The sequence below is a fragment of the Chelonia mydas genome, chromosome 13, assembly GCF_015237465.2.
Source record: "Chelonia mydas isolate rCheMyd1 chromosome 13, rCheMyd1.pri.v2, whole genome shotgun sequence".
Taxonomy (NCBI): Eukaryota; Metazoa; Chordata; order Testudines; family Cheloniidae; genus Chelonia; species Chelonia mydas.
In genome coordinates, this window is record NC_051253.2 from 18,549,241 (window position 1) to 18,568,614 (window position 19,374).

Here is a 19,374-nt window from a genome sequence, read left to right on the forward strand (position 1 = left end):
ATGTTATTCACTAATGTGGCTCTTGAACCACTGAGGTCTGAGTATCACTGACCTAGACCATACCTGAAAGGTGTTCGTCAGCCTGTTTTTGATAACCTCCCCTGATGGGGATTTCACAACCTCCGTGGAAGCCTATTTCAGAGCTTAATCACCCTTGTAGTTAGGAAGCTTTTCCTAGTATCTAACCTAAATCTCCCTTGCTGTAGATTAAATCCATTACTTCCTTTCCTACCTTCTGTGGGAAGCGGCGCCTGCAGGCGAAGGGGCTGCAGGGCCGTGCTGGCCGCTGCTTCCCACAGCTCCCATTAGCCGGGAACAGAGAACCGCAGCCACTGGGAGTCGCGGGGGGGTGCCTGCAGAAGGTCAACGTCAGCAAAATGTCTACCGGCCCTCAATCAGATTACCCTGATGGGCCGCATGTGTGCCGCAGGTTGCCCACCACTGCTTTAACATATTTGAAGATTGTAGTCAAGTCCCCCTTCAGTCTTTTCTCCAGACTAAACATGCCCAGTTTTTAATCTTTCGTCATAGGTGAGGTTTTCTAAACCTTTTATTATTGTTGTTGCTCTCCTGGATTCTCTCCCAATTTGTCCACCTCTTTCCTGAAGTGTGGCAGTCAGAATTGGACACATGACTCCAGCTTGAGGCCTCACCAGTGCCGAGTAGAGCAGGACAGTTACCGCCTATGTCTTACATGTTACATTCTTCTTAATACACCCCAAAATGATACTTGTTTTTTTCACAGCTGCATCACATTATTGACTCTTGTTCAATTTGTAATCCCCTGTAACTCCCAGATCCTTTTCATCGGTGCTACCACTTAGCCAATTATTCCCCATTTTGTAGCTGTGCATTTGATTTTTCCTTCCTAAATGAAGTACTTTGTATTTGTCTTTATTGAATTTCATCTTGTTGATTTGAGACCAATTTTTCAAGGTAATTTTGAATTCTAATCCAGTCTTCCCAAGTGCTTTCAGCCCCGCCCAGTTTGGTGTCATCCACAAATTTTATAATATATTCTCCACTCCATTATCCAAGTCATTACTGAAAATATAGAATAGTACTGGACCCAGAACTAATCCCTGCGGTACATAAGATACATTCTCCCATTTTGACAGCAAACCATCTATTATTACTCTTTTGAGTACAGTCTTTCAAGCTGTTGTACATCCACTTTATGATAATTTCATCTAGACTACATTTCCCTAGTTTGTTTATCAGAATGTCAGGTGGGACTGGATCAAAAGCCTTACTAAAATTAAGATATATTACTTCTACTGCTTCCCCCCATCCAGTAGGCCAGCAGCCCTGTTAAAAAGGGAAATTAGGTTGGGTCTGCATTATTTATTTACAAATTCATGTTGGCTATTCCTTATAACTTTGTTATCTTCCAGGTGCATACAAATTGATTAATAATTTGTTCCAGTATCTTTTCAGGTATCACATTAAGATGACTGATCTATAATTCCCTAGGTCCTCTTTGTTTCCCTTTTTTAAGTGTGTTTGCCCTTCTCCAGTCCTCTGGTACCTCCCCCAACCGTCAGGAGTTATCAAAGATAATTGCTAATGGTTCCAAGATTGCTTCAGCTAGTTTCTTAAGTACTTTAGGGTAAATTTCATCAGGCCCTGCCAACTTGAATACATCGAACTTGTCTAAATATTCTTTAAGCTGTTCATTCCCTATTTTGGAGAAATATTTTCCCTATATGTGAACAGAATTGTCAACTATATGTTCTAGTTGCATGACTCCCTTTGTGTCCCCTTTGTCTTCAAATTGGGCCTCAGTTACACCTGGACAAGCCACAGAAGGCTGAGTCACACATATGTAAATACATGTTGCACATATGTAATTTGAGGATATGATTGCACAGGTGTTAAAAAGGCAGCATTTGGTTTGTGGAATCTTTTTTGCTGGCAATGATACATGAGCCAGGAAGAACCTAACTTAACTCTCAGATCCCAGGCTGAGTTCATTACACCGTCAATTAAAAATGTGAAACAGAAATAACTTTTTACTTGTAAACTGAGCAAATTTGATACAGAAAATTCACTGAGAAAAATAACTGTGGAACCCCTGTGAAATCCTTATTTTTTAATAAAGAGTAGAATCATACTTAAAAATTAGTGCTTAATGTCTAGATTAAGTTTTAATATTCAGCATATTTGGACAAGATCACAAATTATACCCAAATTATTTTTGTTCCATTTTACATATCCTGTGTTAGAAGTATATTGGACTGGAAATTATTTTTGGTATACTAATTTTGATGTATATTAAATTGACACAGGTAAAAGAATGCTGCACAGAGAAAACTTGGCAAACTTCTTTCAGTTGTAATGATTACATTTTAAACAACTTAGGGGTCCTTCATATCAGCAGTTGTTTTGAAAAAAAATTAGGTTCGAAGACTTTGTCTTAACAAAAAGGATTGAAGCATCTTAATCAATAGGGATCAAATTGTGATACCCTTATTCACATTGACTAGTACTTATTCCTGAAGAAGCCCTATACTAACAAGCATGAGCTAGGGTATCTCAAGTCTGGCTCTAGGTTTACAGTATAGAAATTAGCAATTTTGTGTTTAATTCAGTTACATCTGACATCACAATCCCCACTGTTCAAGCAGTTGATGGCCAAACTAGCTCACTGTTGATTTGGACTTAGATATGGCAAAAATTCCTCATGAAGGGGTACTTAAAACTAACAGCCGTGATGATGGTGGCATTAATCACAAAGGAATGGAAGTAATGTCAGGAAATGAGACCAAAGCGTGCTTGAGAACGTGCTGTATGATGGCTCAGAGAGCATGTTTTCAAAGGCAAAAAAATCCTGTCAGTCAGCATTTCTGAGGCAGTTTACTGTGGCTAACAAAGCCTTGTACCAGAGACAAATGGATACTAGAGCATGCAAACTTCAGGCACCCTTTACAGTGATTCCAAGATGGAACTTTCATATTGTATATATGGTGGTAGCTGCTGGAAGCACAGCAGGCTGGAAATCTAGTAATTGGGCCTCTGAGAAGCAGGTTGAGGGAATCCTGGAAACTCAAGTGGGACACAGATTCACAGGAAAGAATTGTACTGTGACCAGAATTGAAAGTGGCAAGCCTCTAAGCTGTGTCTGTATATTTACCTATAGGTCACATATAAAAGCCGAGCAAATGATTAATAAGGGCACTGGAGCATTATTTCATGAATATTACAGTTTTATAAATAATAGTAGCAAAAGCATTCATAACTTAGATTAGTGAAATGGCTAGATGCATCCATTTACTTAAGGATGCCTATCATCAGCAAGCTAATAAACAGTTTTTTAGCTGTTTGCCTATTAATTAACTTATTTAAGTGGTTAATGTATACAGTGATTTAGTTTATTTGTATGTTTTATTTTCTTAGCTGTACAGCAAAAAGAGATCACCCAGAGCACTTCCACATCAACTATCACCTTAGTTACAAGTACTCAGCCTGTTTCTATGGTTACCAGTTCTGGATCTTCAAGTACACTTTCTTCTTCAATTAATACAGATTTGCCAATAGCAACAGCTTCAGCTGATGTGGCAGCAGATATTGCAAAGTACACTAGCAAAGTAAGTTCTTGAGCAGGGTTTTCTTCAAAAAATTATTTTGAAATAATTTGTGTCTCAACAGATTGTAAGGCCCTTATTAAAAGTGCTATAATTTGCTGAAATTCGGAAGAATGATTTATTATCTATTTTGGCTGGTATTAATAAGGTCACAAACTAAAAGACTTTGAAACATCAATCGTACTCAGAAAGATGAATTTCAAACGAAGGTTTTATTTTAAGCATGGCGAGTTATGTCATATCATTCCCCCCTTGAACTCTGATCTAAGCAATATGGACCAGGTTTAATTTTAAAAAAATGGGAGAGAGAACAAGGTACACTAAAGATTTGTTCCTTTTTGTTCTTCAAAGGCCAAATTCTGGTTCTGTTGACTTCAGTGGGACCAAAATTTAAGCCTAAAAAGCTTGTCTCCAGTGCAACTAGAAGTCAGCAACTTTCACCAGAGGTCTTAATACAGTCCTTTACCATATGGCTAAAAACCACGTGTTAAGTCTTTGAGTCTGATTTGCCCCTCCTGCATTTCACTTTTGTGGGACTACTCTTGTGCGTTCTAAAGAGGGGACAGATTAACCAGTAACAGAGAGCATCATGATCCAGTGGCTAGGGTACTGAACTGGAAGTTAGGAGACCCCAGTTCTATTCCTGGCTCTACCGTTGACATGTATGACTATGGGCAAGTGAATTCAATGTTCTGTCCCACATTCCCTGTTTGTAAAATGGGCACATTTTGCTTCTGGTTTGGTTCAGCAATCTGTAAATTTTAGCCACAGGTCATATACACTGTACACTATAGTTATTTGACTACCACACTACTATTACAGTAGTGTCTCCTCCCATATCCCCATAACTACTCTCCTTTATTAAATGATAGGCAATCTAGACCATATTTTTTATATTTCTTCATAGAAGAGTAAATCTATAATCAATCTTAAGAAATAATTCTCATGAACACTGTGGAATTGAATTTCTGTAGATCTCTGTTAAATAAATAAATATGTTCCTATTTTAAAACAATGTATATTTTCACCATATGGAAACTTCATTCAAGGTATAGGTTGGACATTGCTCAAAGAATGAAGGAGTTATGAGTAAGTGTGCGGCCTTATTTGGATGTAATTTATGTATACAGTAGAGGTTTGTACATACGATTGGTTTGATTTGATGAAGAACAAAGTTTCTCTTCTAAAAGAAGCATGAGACTAGAGCTTCACATATATTAGTTGAGAAGAAGTGCAGTATTTTATATATTCAACATTATTTCTTATCTTGGGACTAATACACATGATAATGCATAGAGATTGACTTAATTTTAACTACAATGTAAAATGCAGTTAATATATATACTGTACTTGTGAATTTCTTTCATGTTATTCGGGAATCAATGCCTCTAGTTACTTGCCAAGATGAAACCTCAGGGCTCTATGGCATTCTTACAACATGTTACCACCAAAGCTGTTCTATTCATAATTAGGCTTCCCATCTCCACTTCTCTGCCTTTCAGGTCCATTCTGCTGAGTGCATTAAAGAGCACGATTTTTATATACTTCTGTATCCTGCCTTTTTGTAAGAAAGGAGCCAGCAGTCAGTATGGGGTGTGGTGTGATGTGATCCACTTGTTGTCATAAAGAAACCAAGCTCGCGATGGCATTTTGTTGGCTAATTGTCCAACAGAGCGGTAATGATGCCATCACTACTACAGCCATCCTTTTTAAGAAACTGATGGATATTGCAGGTTTCAGAGTAACAGCCGTGTTAGTCTGTATTCGCAAAAAGAAAAGGAGTACTTGTGGCACCTTAGAGACTAACCAATTTATTTGAGCATAAGCTTCCGATGAAGTGAGCGGTAGCTCACGAAAGCTTATGCTCAAATAAATTGGTTAGTCTCTAAGGTGCCACAAGTACTCCTTTTCTTTTTATGAATATTGCAGAATCAGTTGAACAGTTAAAAATACTGTATTTCAGCCTTTTTAAAATCTGGGCTCAGTTTTATATCCCTTGGAAAATCATTTCAAAATCATGATCCAAAATCTCTTCATAATCCTAACTAGAAGTTTTTTTAAAAGTACTCTGATAAATGTATATAAAGATATGTGGCATTGTTGACAGCAATATAAGTTTATTCATGCAAGGGAAAAAACGAGTAAAATGAATGTATTGGTCATTAAAAAATAGACTTTGGAAAAAAGTGATTTCTCTTTTTCAGATGATGGATGCAATAAAAGGAACAATGACTGAAATATATAACGATCTTTCCAAAAATACCACTGGAAGTACAATAGCTGAGGTCAGTATTGCTTTCATCAGAGCATATTGCTTTTTTTAAAACTTAGAAAATCATCAAACATTAAAAAAAAATCCTTTATTTAAATAATATGGAAAACTTGGCCTGTATCCATGCCTAAAAGAAATTCTGAACTAAGGCTGCCTTTGGACCCTAACTTCTTTGCTGTCAAATCTATAACTTTTGTCACAGATACAAGTACCTTTGTTGTTGTTCTGTGGTAGCACCTAGGCGTCCTTGTTAGAGACCATACCACATTATGCTAGGGACTGTACAAACACAGAACATTACCATAAAAAAGTTGAGCACTTCAACCTAGCTCAAGAGGAGATTTTTTTCTTTTTTGGCTGATTTAAGTCCAAAACTACGCTCTATTGTAATGTAGCATTTTATGTTTAGTTTCATTTTGTTTTAGACACTTGCACTTTCCCATGATCACATTGTAGAAACCGCAGTGTAGCTTTGATATTTCTCTCCAAAGACTCCTGATTATTTTATCATCATTCATCGTTTATTACATCGGATTTTTTTGTTGCAGTGTAAAACTCTGGATTTATTAGATGAAAGGATTGTATTTTGTATTAACTGCTACGGTTAGTAGTTATTTTCAGAGGTGATATCTCACTGCTTTTATGTGTTTTCTTTTAAAAACTGAACAAACTTTATTATGTAATGCAAACTGCCTTAGAACATAAGCAAGAAAAAACTCTGGAGCAGGAGTGACTTCTTTTAACCCAGAAGTGGAGGAGTATGTCTACACAACAACAACAGAAAAGCCCAAGGCGGTGAATCTCAGAGCCCAGTCAATGGACTCAGGCTCGTACTTCGGGGCCAAAAGTAGGAGTATAGATGTTCGGGTTTCAGCGGGACCCCGGGCTCTGAGACCTTTTCCCCTCATTGGTTTTCGGCTGGAACCCGGGCTCCAGCCCAAGCCTGAATATCTAAACTGCTGTTGTTAGCCAGCTAGGGCAAGGCCCAGTCAGTTGACAAGGGTTCTGAGACTTGCTGCCACTGGTCTTTTATTTTTTGCTGTGTAAAAAACATATCCAAAATCATCCATTTGAGTGATTATGTCCCCAGTCTCTATGCTTCTTAAATTAATAAGAAGCATACTTTAGAATACTTGGGCCATTTAAAAAAAATTATAAGACATAAATAACTACAGTCAAAACTGAGGGATGTGGCTTAGGTTCAGATCAGATACATTTGAAGCCTGACAAATTTTAGTCCAACAGTTTTTAGAGATAAGGTGCCTGATACTCCATTGTTGTCAATAGAGTTATGTTGGTGTAAAAATGATGGAAATAAGAGAAGAATAAGACCCAAGTTGAGCAGCACTGTTTTGAGCTTTAAAACAAGTCTCGCCCTTGTTTATGGTAGGAAACACCCGCAAGCAAGAGTTTGTTTTGTATCTCTCTTATTGATGCTTATGGATATTCTGGAACCTTGGTTAATTGGTCAGAATGCTTCAGGCCTAATTCTCATTTACACTGAAGATCTCTTTGCCAGAACAATGTAAAAGAGGCCTTATTGTAAATGAGAATCAGGCCCTTTGTCTCTAAGCCCAATTTTTCTAAATGATTAGGTAGCTATGTTTTATATACACCAAATCTGTATTTTCCATTTTATTAAATCTTATCTCTTTGATATTTCAGATTCGTCGTTTGAGAATCGAAATAGAGAAACTTCAATGGTTACATCAGCAGGAACTCTCAGAAATGAAACACAATCTTGGTATGAAAAGTACAGCCTAAAATAATATGATTTCAAGAACTCTGGTGTATGTTTGGTTCATTTATGCAACAGAACAAATTGTCCATGTGTGAAGGGTTAGAAAATAGAACAGAACGTGCTGTGCTGATGCTACTGGGCATGTATCCAGTAATTTAGACAGTTGCTGTTTTACTGAAAACAGCAGTTAAAAACAGTTTTGAGTTTAACCAGTGAAACAGAGTTAAGCTTGGGAAAAGGTTTCTGAGAAAGAGTATAGTAACCATGTGGATCATTGGATAACCTCTGTTAAGAGACCTAACTTATTAATGAATGTTTTGACCTATTTATTTTGGGCTATCTGTTCAAAGACACAGTACTAACAGTAATTAGAGCTATGCAAAAAAATTTCAGCAAATAATTCACCAAACAGGCGCTTTTGGTGAACTCAAAACCATTTGCATATTGGTGTTGAATTAGCTGAATTGTTTCAACTGGACCAAAAAAATTGAAATATTTCAGAAATGTCAAAACAAAATGTTTTGTTTTGACCTGACTCAAACTATTTCATTTTGATGAAAGGAGAGGAAACTAGATTCACAAAATGGCCAGGAGTGGGGGAAGGGCCTCCCCTATAACTTTTAGCTCAGTGGTTAGGGAACTCACCTGGGAGACCATGGTTCTGTACCTCTCTCTGCCTAATGTGGAAAAGGGATTTCAGCACTGGTGGTGAGTTCCCTAACCACTAGATTATCGGCTATTTGGGTCTTTCTCAGTATCTCCTGTGGACACTGTTCCACTTTGTATAAATATAAATAGTTACTGGTTCAAGGACTTGAACTTGGGTCTCCCACATTCTAAGTGAGGATCTCATTTTCAGCCAGCCTCCACTAATGTACCCACAAGGTTTGGGCCTGCTCCCAATGAAATTGGTGTGTGTGGGGTTATTGGTGACTTCAAATTCTTTTTTGACTCAGTGTAACTGACTCTGCATGCATTCGATGAAGTGAGCTGTAGCTCATGAAAGCTTATGCTCAAATAAATTTGTTAGTCTCTAAGGTGCCACAAGTACTCCTTTTCTTTTGACTCTAGGACAGTGTTTCTCAAATATGGCCACTAGGGGCTTTTCTTGCAACCACAGCCTCCTGGGTGGTATGGGGGGGGTGGGGGTGGGGAGTGAAAGCAGTGGTTTGGGCCCTGGCCACTTCTGGAGACAGAAAAGCTGGAGGAGCAGACAGCCAGTATGTGTTTCCCACCTTCCCAGGGGTTTGGGGTTGGGCTTCAGCCCAGGGGTGGTGGGTGGCAAGCTCCACCCATGGGCCTTTGGGCTCCATCCCCGGGCTCCATCCTCAGGCATGGGGTTTTGGGCTCCATTCCCTGGCTGTGAGGTGATGGGCTCTGGCCCTGAGCTCAACCTCTCCAATTACCCTTGGCCCGAGTGCCTGTCCGAGTGCTGCACTGCCTCCGTAACCACTTCCCTATTCAGGGCTTAATTTGTCTCTGGGCTTGCTGGGACTGAGTAAGTCTGCTGTGAAAAGTGATATTTGTATTAGGGCTGTTGATTAATCACAGTTAACTCACACAATTAACTAAAAAAATTAATTGCGATTAAAAAAATTAATTGCGATTAACCGCAGTTTTAATCGCACTGTTAAACAATAGAGTACCAATTGAAATTTATTAAATATTTTGGATATTTTACTACATTTTCATATATATTGTATTCTGTGTTGTAATTGAAATCAAAGTGTATATTATTTTTGCTTACAAATATTTGCACTGTAAAAAACAAAAGAAATAGTATTTTTCAATTCACCTCATACAAGTACTGTAGTACAGTCTCTTTGTCATGAAAGTGCAACTTACAAATGTAGAATTATGTACAAAAACCCTGCATTCAAAAATAAAACAATATAAAATTTTAGAGCTTGCAAGTCCACTCAGTTCTACTTCTTGTTCAGCCAATCGCTAAGACAAACAAGTATATTTACATTTGCAGGAGATAATGCTGTCCTCTTCTTATTTACAATGCAACCAGAAAGTGAAAGCAGGCAGTTGCATGGCCAGGTATTCAGAACATTTGTTTGCCCGTTCATGCTTCGGCCACCATTCCAGAGGACATGCTTCCATGCTGATGATGCTCATTAAAAAAAGAATGCATTAACTACATTTGTGACTGAACTCCTTGGTGGAGACTTGTATGTCCCGTGCTCTGTTTTACCCACATTCTGCCATATATTTCATGTTATAGCAGTCTCGGATGATGACCCAGCACATGTTGTCCATTTTATACTGCTGGCGGAATTTTGCACCAAAACATTAAAAATTCTGCATCAAAAAATTAAAATTTCTGCACATGATATTATAAAATTCTGCAAAATTCTTCATACTTTATTTGTCAAAATAACACAATATAATCACTCTGGTTTCAATTATTTTGGTAATTTATTTAAACTACTATAAAATGGATGGAGAATGGAGGTGGGGCGCATTGGAGGAAATTCCCAAACCCCCTTGCCTAACAGTAATGTAACTAGGTTTGACTCTTTATCTCTAGTTATTAGTCAACAAATATATGCATCCATATTGTCAGTGTTACATCATAGTCAACTGAAGACCACGTGAGGGCTGGGGAATCAAACTCACATTGCAGTTCAAAAATTTAGACCAATTCTAATCACTAAAGCACAGTCAGCATTTATAAGGCCATCCTGTCCTTTACACCACTCTGGCAATGTAAAGGAGCTTTAAAACTTTTACACCTATTTTATACTCCTGGGGGAATTCACAAAGAGAATGGGAGCAATTCACTAAGAAGGCAGGTTGCTACATCCTGCTCTGCCTGAGGGGACAGTGCCTGTCCCACACCTACCTCTTCAGAAACACTCCGAAGCCCTGCCCCTCCACACCAAATGTGCTGCAATAGCAAGCGAGAGGGACAGAGTATCTCTCTCTCACACACACACACATGACTGCACAGCCCCCCGGGTGGTGATTTACATCTCTATTGGCTGCTTGGAGTGCCCGAACCAACCTGCCTGTGCTGCCTGGGAAAGGGCGCATGACCGTTTTTGCGACTTCCCATTGCTTCCCCATCAGAAGTCATTTTTCTGCGGAGAAGCAAAGAAATCTGCAGGGGACATGAATTCTGTGCATGCACAGTGATACAGAATTCCCCCAGGAGTAAAAATTTTAAGAACACTTTCACTGCAGATTTCATAAAATGCAAAGAAGGTATCAATGTGAGATTTCTAAAGATAGCTACAGCACTCAACCGAAGGTCTAAGAATCTGAAGTGCCTTCCAAAATCTGAGAGGGATGAGGTGTGGAGCATGCTTTCAGAAGTCTTAAAAGAGCAACATTCTGATGCGGAAATTACAGAACCTGAACCACCAAAAAAGAAAATAAACCTTCTGCTAGTGGCATCTGACTCAGATAATAAAAACGAACATGTGTTGGTCCGCACTGCTTTGGCTTGTTATCGAGCAGAACCTGTCATCAGCATGGACACATGTCCCCTGGAATGGTGGTTAAAGGATGAAGGGACATATGAATCTTCAGCGCATCTGGCATGTAAATATCTTGCTACACTGGCTACAACAGTGCCACGAGAACGTCCGTTCTCACTTTCAGGTGACATTGTAAACAAGGGGGTAGCATTATCTCCTGCAAATGTAAACAAACTTGTTTGTCTGAGCGATTGGCTAAACAAGAAGTAGAACTGAGTGGACTTGCAAGCTCTAAAAATTTACATTGTTTTATTTTTGAATGCAGGGTTTTTGTACATAATTCTACATTTGTAAGTTCTACTTTCATGACAAAGAAATTGCACTACAGTACTTGTATTAGGTGAATTGCAAAATACTATTCTGTTTTTTTATAGTGCGAATACTTGTAATGAAAAATAAATATAAAGTGAGCACTGTACACTCTGTATTCTGTGTTGTAAATGAAATCAATATATTTGAAAATGTAGAAAACGTACAAAAATATTTAAATAAATGGTATCCTATTATTGTTTAACAGTGCAATTAATTGCAATTATTTTTTTAATTGCTTGACAGCCCTAATTTGTATGTTTGTTAATATCACTTTTCCCAGCAGACTTACTAGCTAGAAAGTCTTTAAAAAAAAAAAAAAAAAGCAACCAGGAAAAAAAAGCAAAAGAAAAAATAAGAAAAAAGAAAAGAATGTACAAAGCACCTTGTGTTTCTATTCTGTTTAGCATCAGCAAAGAATAGAGACAACTGTACATTATTTTTATTACTGAGTCTGCAAAAAGAAAACCCTCCCTAAATAAATTATAATGATTTGGACATGTATATGTGCATATTTATTTGTTTTTCCTAAAGTTAATTAAGTATTTTAGGAAAAAATGTCAGAGCGACCACCAGCAAGAGTTGGTAGCTGCACTCTGAGACCACCAAAAATTTGTTGAGAACCCTTGCTCCAGGATAAAACATTTATTTTAAAAACTGACTGACAGATACTCATCTCTTTATGCTACTCTGGCATTGCAAAGGGGCCAAAACACTGACTTAAACAAGCAGTTGAGGATTCCGCATCATGGGAGATTTTCAGTAAGAACAGAACCAGCATAGCTGGCTATAGGACACCTCTTCCCAGTCCCCACATCTCCACCACCATGTAGTCCAGGAAGTGAGGGCGTGGTTAGAGTACTGCTGTACTTCAGTGATCATTGGCTGATGTAATGATTCCTGGGGGAAAGTTGCAGCGAAGCACAAGTTACAGAATTCCTGAATCCCTTTTAAATAACATGTGGTGTTGAACTGGCCTGAGGTCCAGGGGACAAAGTTGTGTAATAGTATCTTATTTCATCCCTTTGTGTCCTGTGAAGCTGTGCTGGAAATAAAGGTTGGGGGACTGAATTTTGGCAGATGCATAATTCTGTGTGTTTATCTCATTTTATTCATCGAAGTAAATATGACTTTCAAAGCTTTCTGGAATCATTTTGGCTTTGGAGCTTTAACCTTGTTACAATTATGTCCTGGGAGAGCCATGTTTGCGAAGACATTCAGACTCTTCTGTCTAAAGGAGCCAGGATACAGAATTGATGGATTTGTGTTTCTGGGAGGGAAGAGTGTGATCCATGGTCCTGTTTATTTGTTGAAAACTAGTTCACAGAGCAGTATTGAACTCTTGGCTTCTGAGGCCAAAGGCTGTGCAAGGCAGCTGCAGCAGGTGGGGAGTACCTCTTTGTACCACATGCAGCACAACTGAGGCATCAAGGAGCTAACTGTAATAGAAATAATAAATAATAATAGAGGGTAAAAATGATGGCCCCAAGATTTTGAGCCTGGTAATTTGCACCTTACCGATGGAGAAATATACACTCATCTTTCTTTGTGTCTCAACTAGAATTGACAATGGCAGAGATGCGGCAAAGTCTCGAGCAGGAGCGTGATCGTTTGATTGCTGAAGTAAAGAAGCAGCTGGAGTTGGAGAAGCAGCAAGCTGTGGATGAAACCAAGAAGAAGCAGTGGTGTGCCAACTGCAAGAAAGAGGCCATCTTCTACTGCTGCTGGAATACCAGCTACTGTGACTACCCCTGCCAGCAAGCTCACTGGCCTGAGCATATGAAATCCTGCACACAGTCAGGTAATCTGCCTCTGGGAAGCCTACCTCTCAGCTGCTCAGAGTGATGAAATACGGGGCCAGTGGAATTGGTGTCCGTTTATGTGTGCACAGATGTGCCAGTGGGGAGGGGTGAATGTGGATTCCAATGGCTATATTGTATAAAACTTTTTTTTTATTTTAGCTACTGCAACACAACAAGAAACAGATACAGAAATGAACTCAGAAACATTAAATAAATCGTCCCAGCCCAGCTCCAGTGCACAGCCTCCATCCACAGAAACAGCCAGCACCCCAAAGGAAAAGGACAGTGCAGCTGATAAAAACAAAGACTGTGTTACAGTGAGTATCACTGCAGTCACTTCAGCCTAAGAATGTGTCTGATTTCTCTTAAACCTGAGGCTAAGGCATCCTTGGGACATCAATAATTTTTGGCCCCTTGTACATTTCTAGAGGGTCATTTTGTGAGTGAGATAGGAAATAGTATTTTTCCTCCATCTTGACAAAACTATTACATTTGGAGGGAGAGAAGCAGGATGTCCTCCAGGATCACCCCTTCCCCTCCACTCATCCCCAATAAGACCTTACGTTGACTTGACATCCTTCCAGCCAAGGGGGACTGGACCTGTCTCCCTCCAGGGTCCATCAGTGTTGCTTCTGGTCTGGATCTTTCAAACACAATACAAATTGCCTTCTGGGCTGAGCAATACTGACTGCAGCACTCACAAACACTGCTGGATCTACAGTTAAGAGAACAGCGTGCAAGCATGAAATCCTCCTTGCCATCTACTCTGACAGTGTTCCGCAGGCAAGGGTGAGCAGGTACTCTGATGCAAAGGGCCCCATCACTGCATATACAAGATAAATGTCTATAATAAGGATTCCACTTTATAGGTGGGTTTTGACTAATAACCATTTCAACAGTAATGCTCTTCCTCCCTGCCAAGAAAAGGCTATTAAAGCAACAACTTTATTGGGGGCTGGCCCCTCACAATATCTCCCCCCACCCATTCCCCCACCTCAATGTATATCTCATTGACAATGTTTGAAAATGTTAAAAACAGAAAATATTATGTTGTAAAGTATTGTGATTCCAGCATGATATCTCATTGAGCTAGTCCTCTAGAGTGGGAAGTGTGGTGCACTAGAGAAACCTGTGTTCATTTCTGGCATCATTGGTAACATCTGGAATTAGATCTCCAGGTTTGATGTGGTTTCTAAGGGAGTAACTTGGGGTGGAACCATATTTGAGGAGAGAAAAAGGCAGTGTGTGTTTCACTTGAATGCACTACTAAAACTGGTGAACTCTGTTGAGCTTCACTGACTCAGTTGATGTCCGTACACATTGTTTGTGTCAATACAAACTTCTTTATCATGCAGTGTTATTGCAGGGGGAGGGAGGGAGAAAAGTCAGTTACCTAAGACTTCTGCCATGGAATGTTCCATTTTTTAAATTTAGAATTTCTTTCACATAGTTGTTCTACCTGAAATATCATGCTGTGTACATTGATCATGTTCATAATTTGAATTTTGTTTTAACAAAAGTAACCTGTGAATTCATTAAGATGCAAATTTTTGACACAACATCCAACATAAATTTCATATTATAATAGTAATAATAAATTAGGTGGAATTTATGTAAAAGCTGAGACTTTTACTGAGGTTACCTGTGCTGTCTCTGCAGATAGCAACAGGTGTGACAAGCAACCAGCCTATAAAACTGGTCCAGGTACCGCAGACCACCACCTATATTCCAACTACTCAACCCACAATTGTAAGTACACCATCATCATTTAAAGTCTGCAATAGAACTGCTCCTGGCATTAAAATAGCTCAATATCTTTTGGGGGTCGTTTCCTGTCTGTTGCTGTATCAGGATATGAATTCACTGGTATCAAGTCTCAGTTTGCAGTGCAAAATGCCTTATTTTGCTGTGCAACATTCCATCTTTCTCATGCCTTCCATTTTCATCATTTGGTTATTACAAGGAACTGGGAAAAGCCACTGGGCATATATACTTAAGGCACTGAGGATAGTCAGACCATCGTCTGCATTAGAATGTTAATGTTGTTTACCCTTTTGATTTTGGTTATTTGACCAAGACATCATGGTAAATATAGCATTTATTTTATGTAGCATCTTTTCCTGTGGTATCCTAAAGAGCTTTGTATAATATTGCTATATTAGAGTTCTAGCCTTATGTTGCAGTAACTATGAAGGCAGAAGGAGCAGCTAATCTGCATTCATCAGTATTGTGTCTCAAATGTGTGTCATCAGGACCTGTGTAACTGAGAGAGGGAATGATGGCTATGTCACTGGGATTATCCCCACTTTTCTTTTTTCCACTCCAAATGTGCCAAAGGCACTTTAATCTTCTCCCGGTGCACTCACCAGAGATGAGACGGAATTGAGCTCCATTTAATGTTTAAAGCTCCCTAACATAGCACTTTAAATTCCATGTAATGCTCCCTAATGCTGCACTTTGATTCAGTATGGAATCTGAGCTGAAGTTCATCATACCAACAGGGGAAAATGCTAGTGTTTCACTGACACTTAGCATCATATATTCCCCATTTTTGGGTGGTGGACAGTAAAAGTCACTCAGCCAGTGTTCATGTAGCTGACTTAGTTCATTTTCATACTGTGATCTTAATGGTTGCTTTGTTGTAGAAGTTATTTGTGTTTTTTCATACAGTATTGCACAACCGTCGTGTCCCATCCATTAATTCTGTCATTCTGAGGATAATTCTTGCTGGATGTCATGATTTACAAAAACAGAAACCCCTTCCCAACAGCTGTTTCATTAATTTAATCACAACTGAGGGCACTCAGCACCTCTTAAGAAAGTACTTAGCACTATTGCAAGGTTGGCCCTATATTACCCTGACAGACTCCCAGAACCAGTGAGAAGCCATGATAACTGTTCTGAAATCAGACTGCAGGCATCAAACCAAGTTAGTTTCTTTGTGAAAAATGCCAATGCTCCAATATCCTAAATTGGCCTCTTCGAGCATTCAGGAAATGGCAGTAACTTCCACAACTGACCTACTGAATATGGAGTGTGTATGTGACTTGAATAAAAAGGAATCTGAAAACCCTAAAAGGTTTTAGGTTCTTGCTTGTACTTGCACATACTTGCATCTGCTCTGCACAGCTGCAAACAACTTGTGTGTGCTAATACAGCCACGTATCCTTTAAATAGTCTAATGCCTGAGCATGCACAAATGTGTACTTTTGTGGAGAGGCTTTGCTGAAAATTTAACTCTGAGGAAATAACCACAACACATTTAAGGAGTCTTAACACGTACCACACCTTGATCAGTAAAACAAGGATTAAAAATTAGGACTGTTCCCCTCTGAATATGTGTTTTTAAAAGATCCAGATAGCAAATTTAAGTTCCTTACTTTTACTACTAATAGACACTTTTCTCTGGGCGTTCTCAACTTGCTCCAGAATTTCTTTCTCTTTAAAGCCTTCTGAACTGAAACTGATGCAGCTATTTGATCACCAGTTGGGCTTCAGGAGAAGTGTGTCAGAACATACTTTACAGATTGCTCAGTATTGCAGCTTCCAAACTGACTTACGTTTCTGGAGGAAGGTTAAAGTACAGAGATCTGGTTCCCAGGTCTGCCAGAGATTTGGTGTGACCTTGAGCAAGTCACTTAACCTTTTTGTGCCTCTGTGTGTCTAGCGTCTCTAGCTATAGAATAAAATACCTACCAGACAGGGTGTCATGAGACTCAATTTGCAAATGTGTATAAAGCACTTTGACACCTTCAGTTGGAAACCGTGACAGAAGTTCAAAGTTTTATTCTAAATTAATGTATTTACTGAGCTGTGTCTACACTATGGACCGTACAGCGGCACAGCTTACATCGGCAGAGCTGTAGCGGTACAGGTCTCCTGTGTAGCCGCTCTTTGCCAGCAGGAGAGAGCTCTCCTGCCGGTATAATTAAACCACCCTCAACGAGCAGCCTTAGCTGTGTTAGCAGGAGACACTCTCCTGCCTACATAGCGCTAGCCACACCAGCACTTTTGCTGGTGAAAGTTATGTTGGTACACGGGTGTGGTTTTTTAACAAGAAAAGTTTTACCGACAAAAGTGGTAGTATAGACAAAGCCTAAGAGTGGCAAAAGGCAATTCCCAATAATAGTAGGGTTTTGTTATTAATTGATCTGTGCAAAGTATGTTTGCAGTATTATAAATGCTATTGTTTTTATCCAAACATATATTTTTCATTCTCACCTGTGTGTAAGCGCACACGGGGGGGGATCTTTTCTGGGGAGAACAGTATTAATGTAACTGTGAAACCCTAAATGCACCTGTAAACTCGTATGTTTTGTATTCCAATTCGATTAGTCACAAATGTTTTTTTCCAGGTAACAAAGCATTTTCACAGTCCCCTTCTGTATTAGTTTCGGGAAATGTACCACTGGATGGGCTAACTACTGAGAACTGAATTCTTCAAGAATAGGCAGAATACTTACAGTGCCCATAGGAACCACCTGTCCCTGTATCTGTGTATAGCATAATAATTGGCTGTAGGGAAGTTGAGGAGATGTTACACTCTGCCTTTTGGTGGGGCAAAAATGTGGTAAGAAAAGGTGATAAATCTTAAATAAAAGATTCTACTTCTAGTTTTTCACTGGAAAATAATGGGCTCTATTTCTGTGGTGGTGTGAATGTGACCTTTAATATAACAATATGTGTTTTGCTTGGTTTTAATCCACAGACCATTCCTGTAGTGGTAAGTCCTTCTGCTGGGACAGTGGCAATGAGAACTGGAGTTCAGTATGTTCAGACCACAATGCCAGTCCAAGTACGAAGAGTCTAACTACTAACAAGAAGCCCAGGCGACTGTTGGAATAAATAACTAATAAAAATCTGTCTAATAGAAATGTGAAATAAACACAGTTCTTTGGATTAACCTCAAAGGTTCAGACTTTAGCTTTGTATATGTGTACAAAGCATTAACTACACTACATTAATGTAAAGCATTAGCGCTGGCTTTAAAAAGCTGAGGACAGGTAAGATCCATGTTAAATCTATGCTTCGGTTGTAAATAATGTACAATTTGTGGATGTCATTAAAGTTAGAGTACCATCTCCTTTTTATATTTGTATTGACTTTAACTTATAAAGAGTGTTTGAAGTTGGTAAAGGAAAGACTAAAACAGCCTTATCATGAACGAACATTGAAAACTGGACTTAAGGAACTGCAGTTGCACATAAAATCACTTACTTTTTAGTTATCAAGAGAGAATCTGATCTTCTTAATTTGCATTTGGTAATTAAAACAATTGTGCACTTTGAAACTCAATTAAAATTTCTTTTTGTGCAACTAAAGTTAAAAATGTACCTTTTAAAAATTCATTTTATTAGGCAAATTATGAAATTTCCAATCTGTGGACCTGAAGTACACAAAGAGGGTATTTTTTGTTTTTTACAGTGACCAGATTGTTAAAAATGAATATTGTTTACAGGAAACAGCTTAAATTTCATTCAGCCTAACAGCAGAAGAGTAGAAAGAATAATACCAACTAGTTGGTAACATGATTTCTGATCAGTAGTATCAGATGTGAGAAAGGTGGATTTTTTTCCTATGGTTCATAGTTCAGTTTTTTTTAAAATCCTCTATAAAGAACTTTGAAATGCTTTTCAAATGGAACAAGAACTTGATTTGGAGAAGACTATGTATCAGGAAACATGGGCAAAGGACTTTTGATGCTGGGCTAGAGCATGTATTATTTATATGATGGAATTTATGTTTTTATGTAAGCATGAAACAGTACAGTATGAGAGAAAGTAACCCATGAAAATTCTGTCTGTTACACTTATACTGTAGTATCATTTTGTATGTTGTGTAAAACGAAAGCATTGAACAAAGCAAAGGTGATGTATGTATATGAGAAAATTAACTGTATTATATCATTCCAGTACATTTTGTTGTACATTTTAGTCATGTTGATTTCTCCCATTGTTTATAAAAGGATGCAGTTTGTACAGTCTCCAGCTAGTTACCCACATTAGAGGAAGAAAAAAATCGAGAACAGAATATTCGTGAATTGCAGTTGTGTCAAAAATAGCCTAGCTGGCCTTATTTGTGAAGCATAATTGCTTTTAGCATATGGAAGTATTTTTTCACATTTTCTTTGTATAAAATTTGTATTAAACTTAAATATCTTTTTGATTATTGTGTTTCT

At 38.6% G+C, this 19,374-nt stretch overlaps 1 protein-coding gene and 2 long non-coding RNA genes across 20 annotated transcripts in view; 1 reads left to right on the forward strand and 2 right to left on the reverse strand.

Annotated features, from left to right (window-relative positions):
* ZMYND8 (zinc finger MYND-type containing 8) overlaps positions 1-19,361 on the forward strand; it is a 122,922-nt gene extending 103,561 nt beyond the window's left edge. For 15 of the 18 annotated variants that reach the window (XM_027822270.3, XM_037915995.2, XM_037915999.2 and 12 more), the window contains 7 exons: positions 3,397-3,587; positions 5,789-5,869; positions 7,522-7,600; positions 12,956-13,195; positions 13,356-13,513; positions 14,856-14,945; positions 17,905-19,361. In XM_027822270.3, the coding sequence (XP_027678071.2) occupies positions 3,397-3,587; positions 5,789-5,869; positions 7,522-7,600; positions 12,956-13,195; positions 13,356-13,513; positions 14,856-14,945; positions 17,905-18,006 (941 nt within the window). In that variant the 3' untranslated portion in view covers positions 18,007-19,361. The remainder of the gene's footprint in view (positions 1-3,396; positions 3,588-5,788; positions 5,870-7,521; positions 7,601-12,955; positions 13,196-13,355; positions 13,514-14,855; positions 14,946-17,904) is intronic. The other 3 variants (XM_037915992.2, XM_043526693.1, XM_043526695.1) reach the window with 1 other exon arrangement.
* Positions 1-19,374, reverse strand: part of LOC122462639 — a 50,433-nt gene that overhangs the window by 28,130 nt on the left and 2,929 nt on the right. The gene's annotated exons all lie outside the window — the stretch shown is intronic.
* LOC122462640 lies at positions 12,355-13,049 on the reverse strand. Its single transcript, XR_006285324.1, has 2 exons — positions 12,913-13,049; positions 12,355-12,833 (listed from the first exon to the last, which is right to left on the reverse strand). It is a non-coding gene; the product is annotated as an uncharacterized LOC122462640 (long non-coding RNA).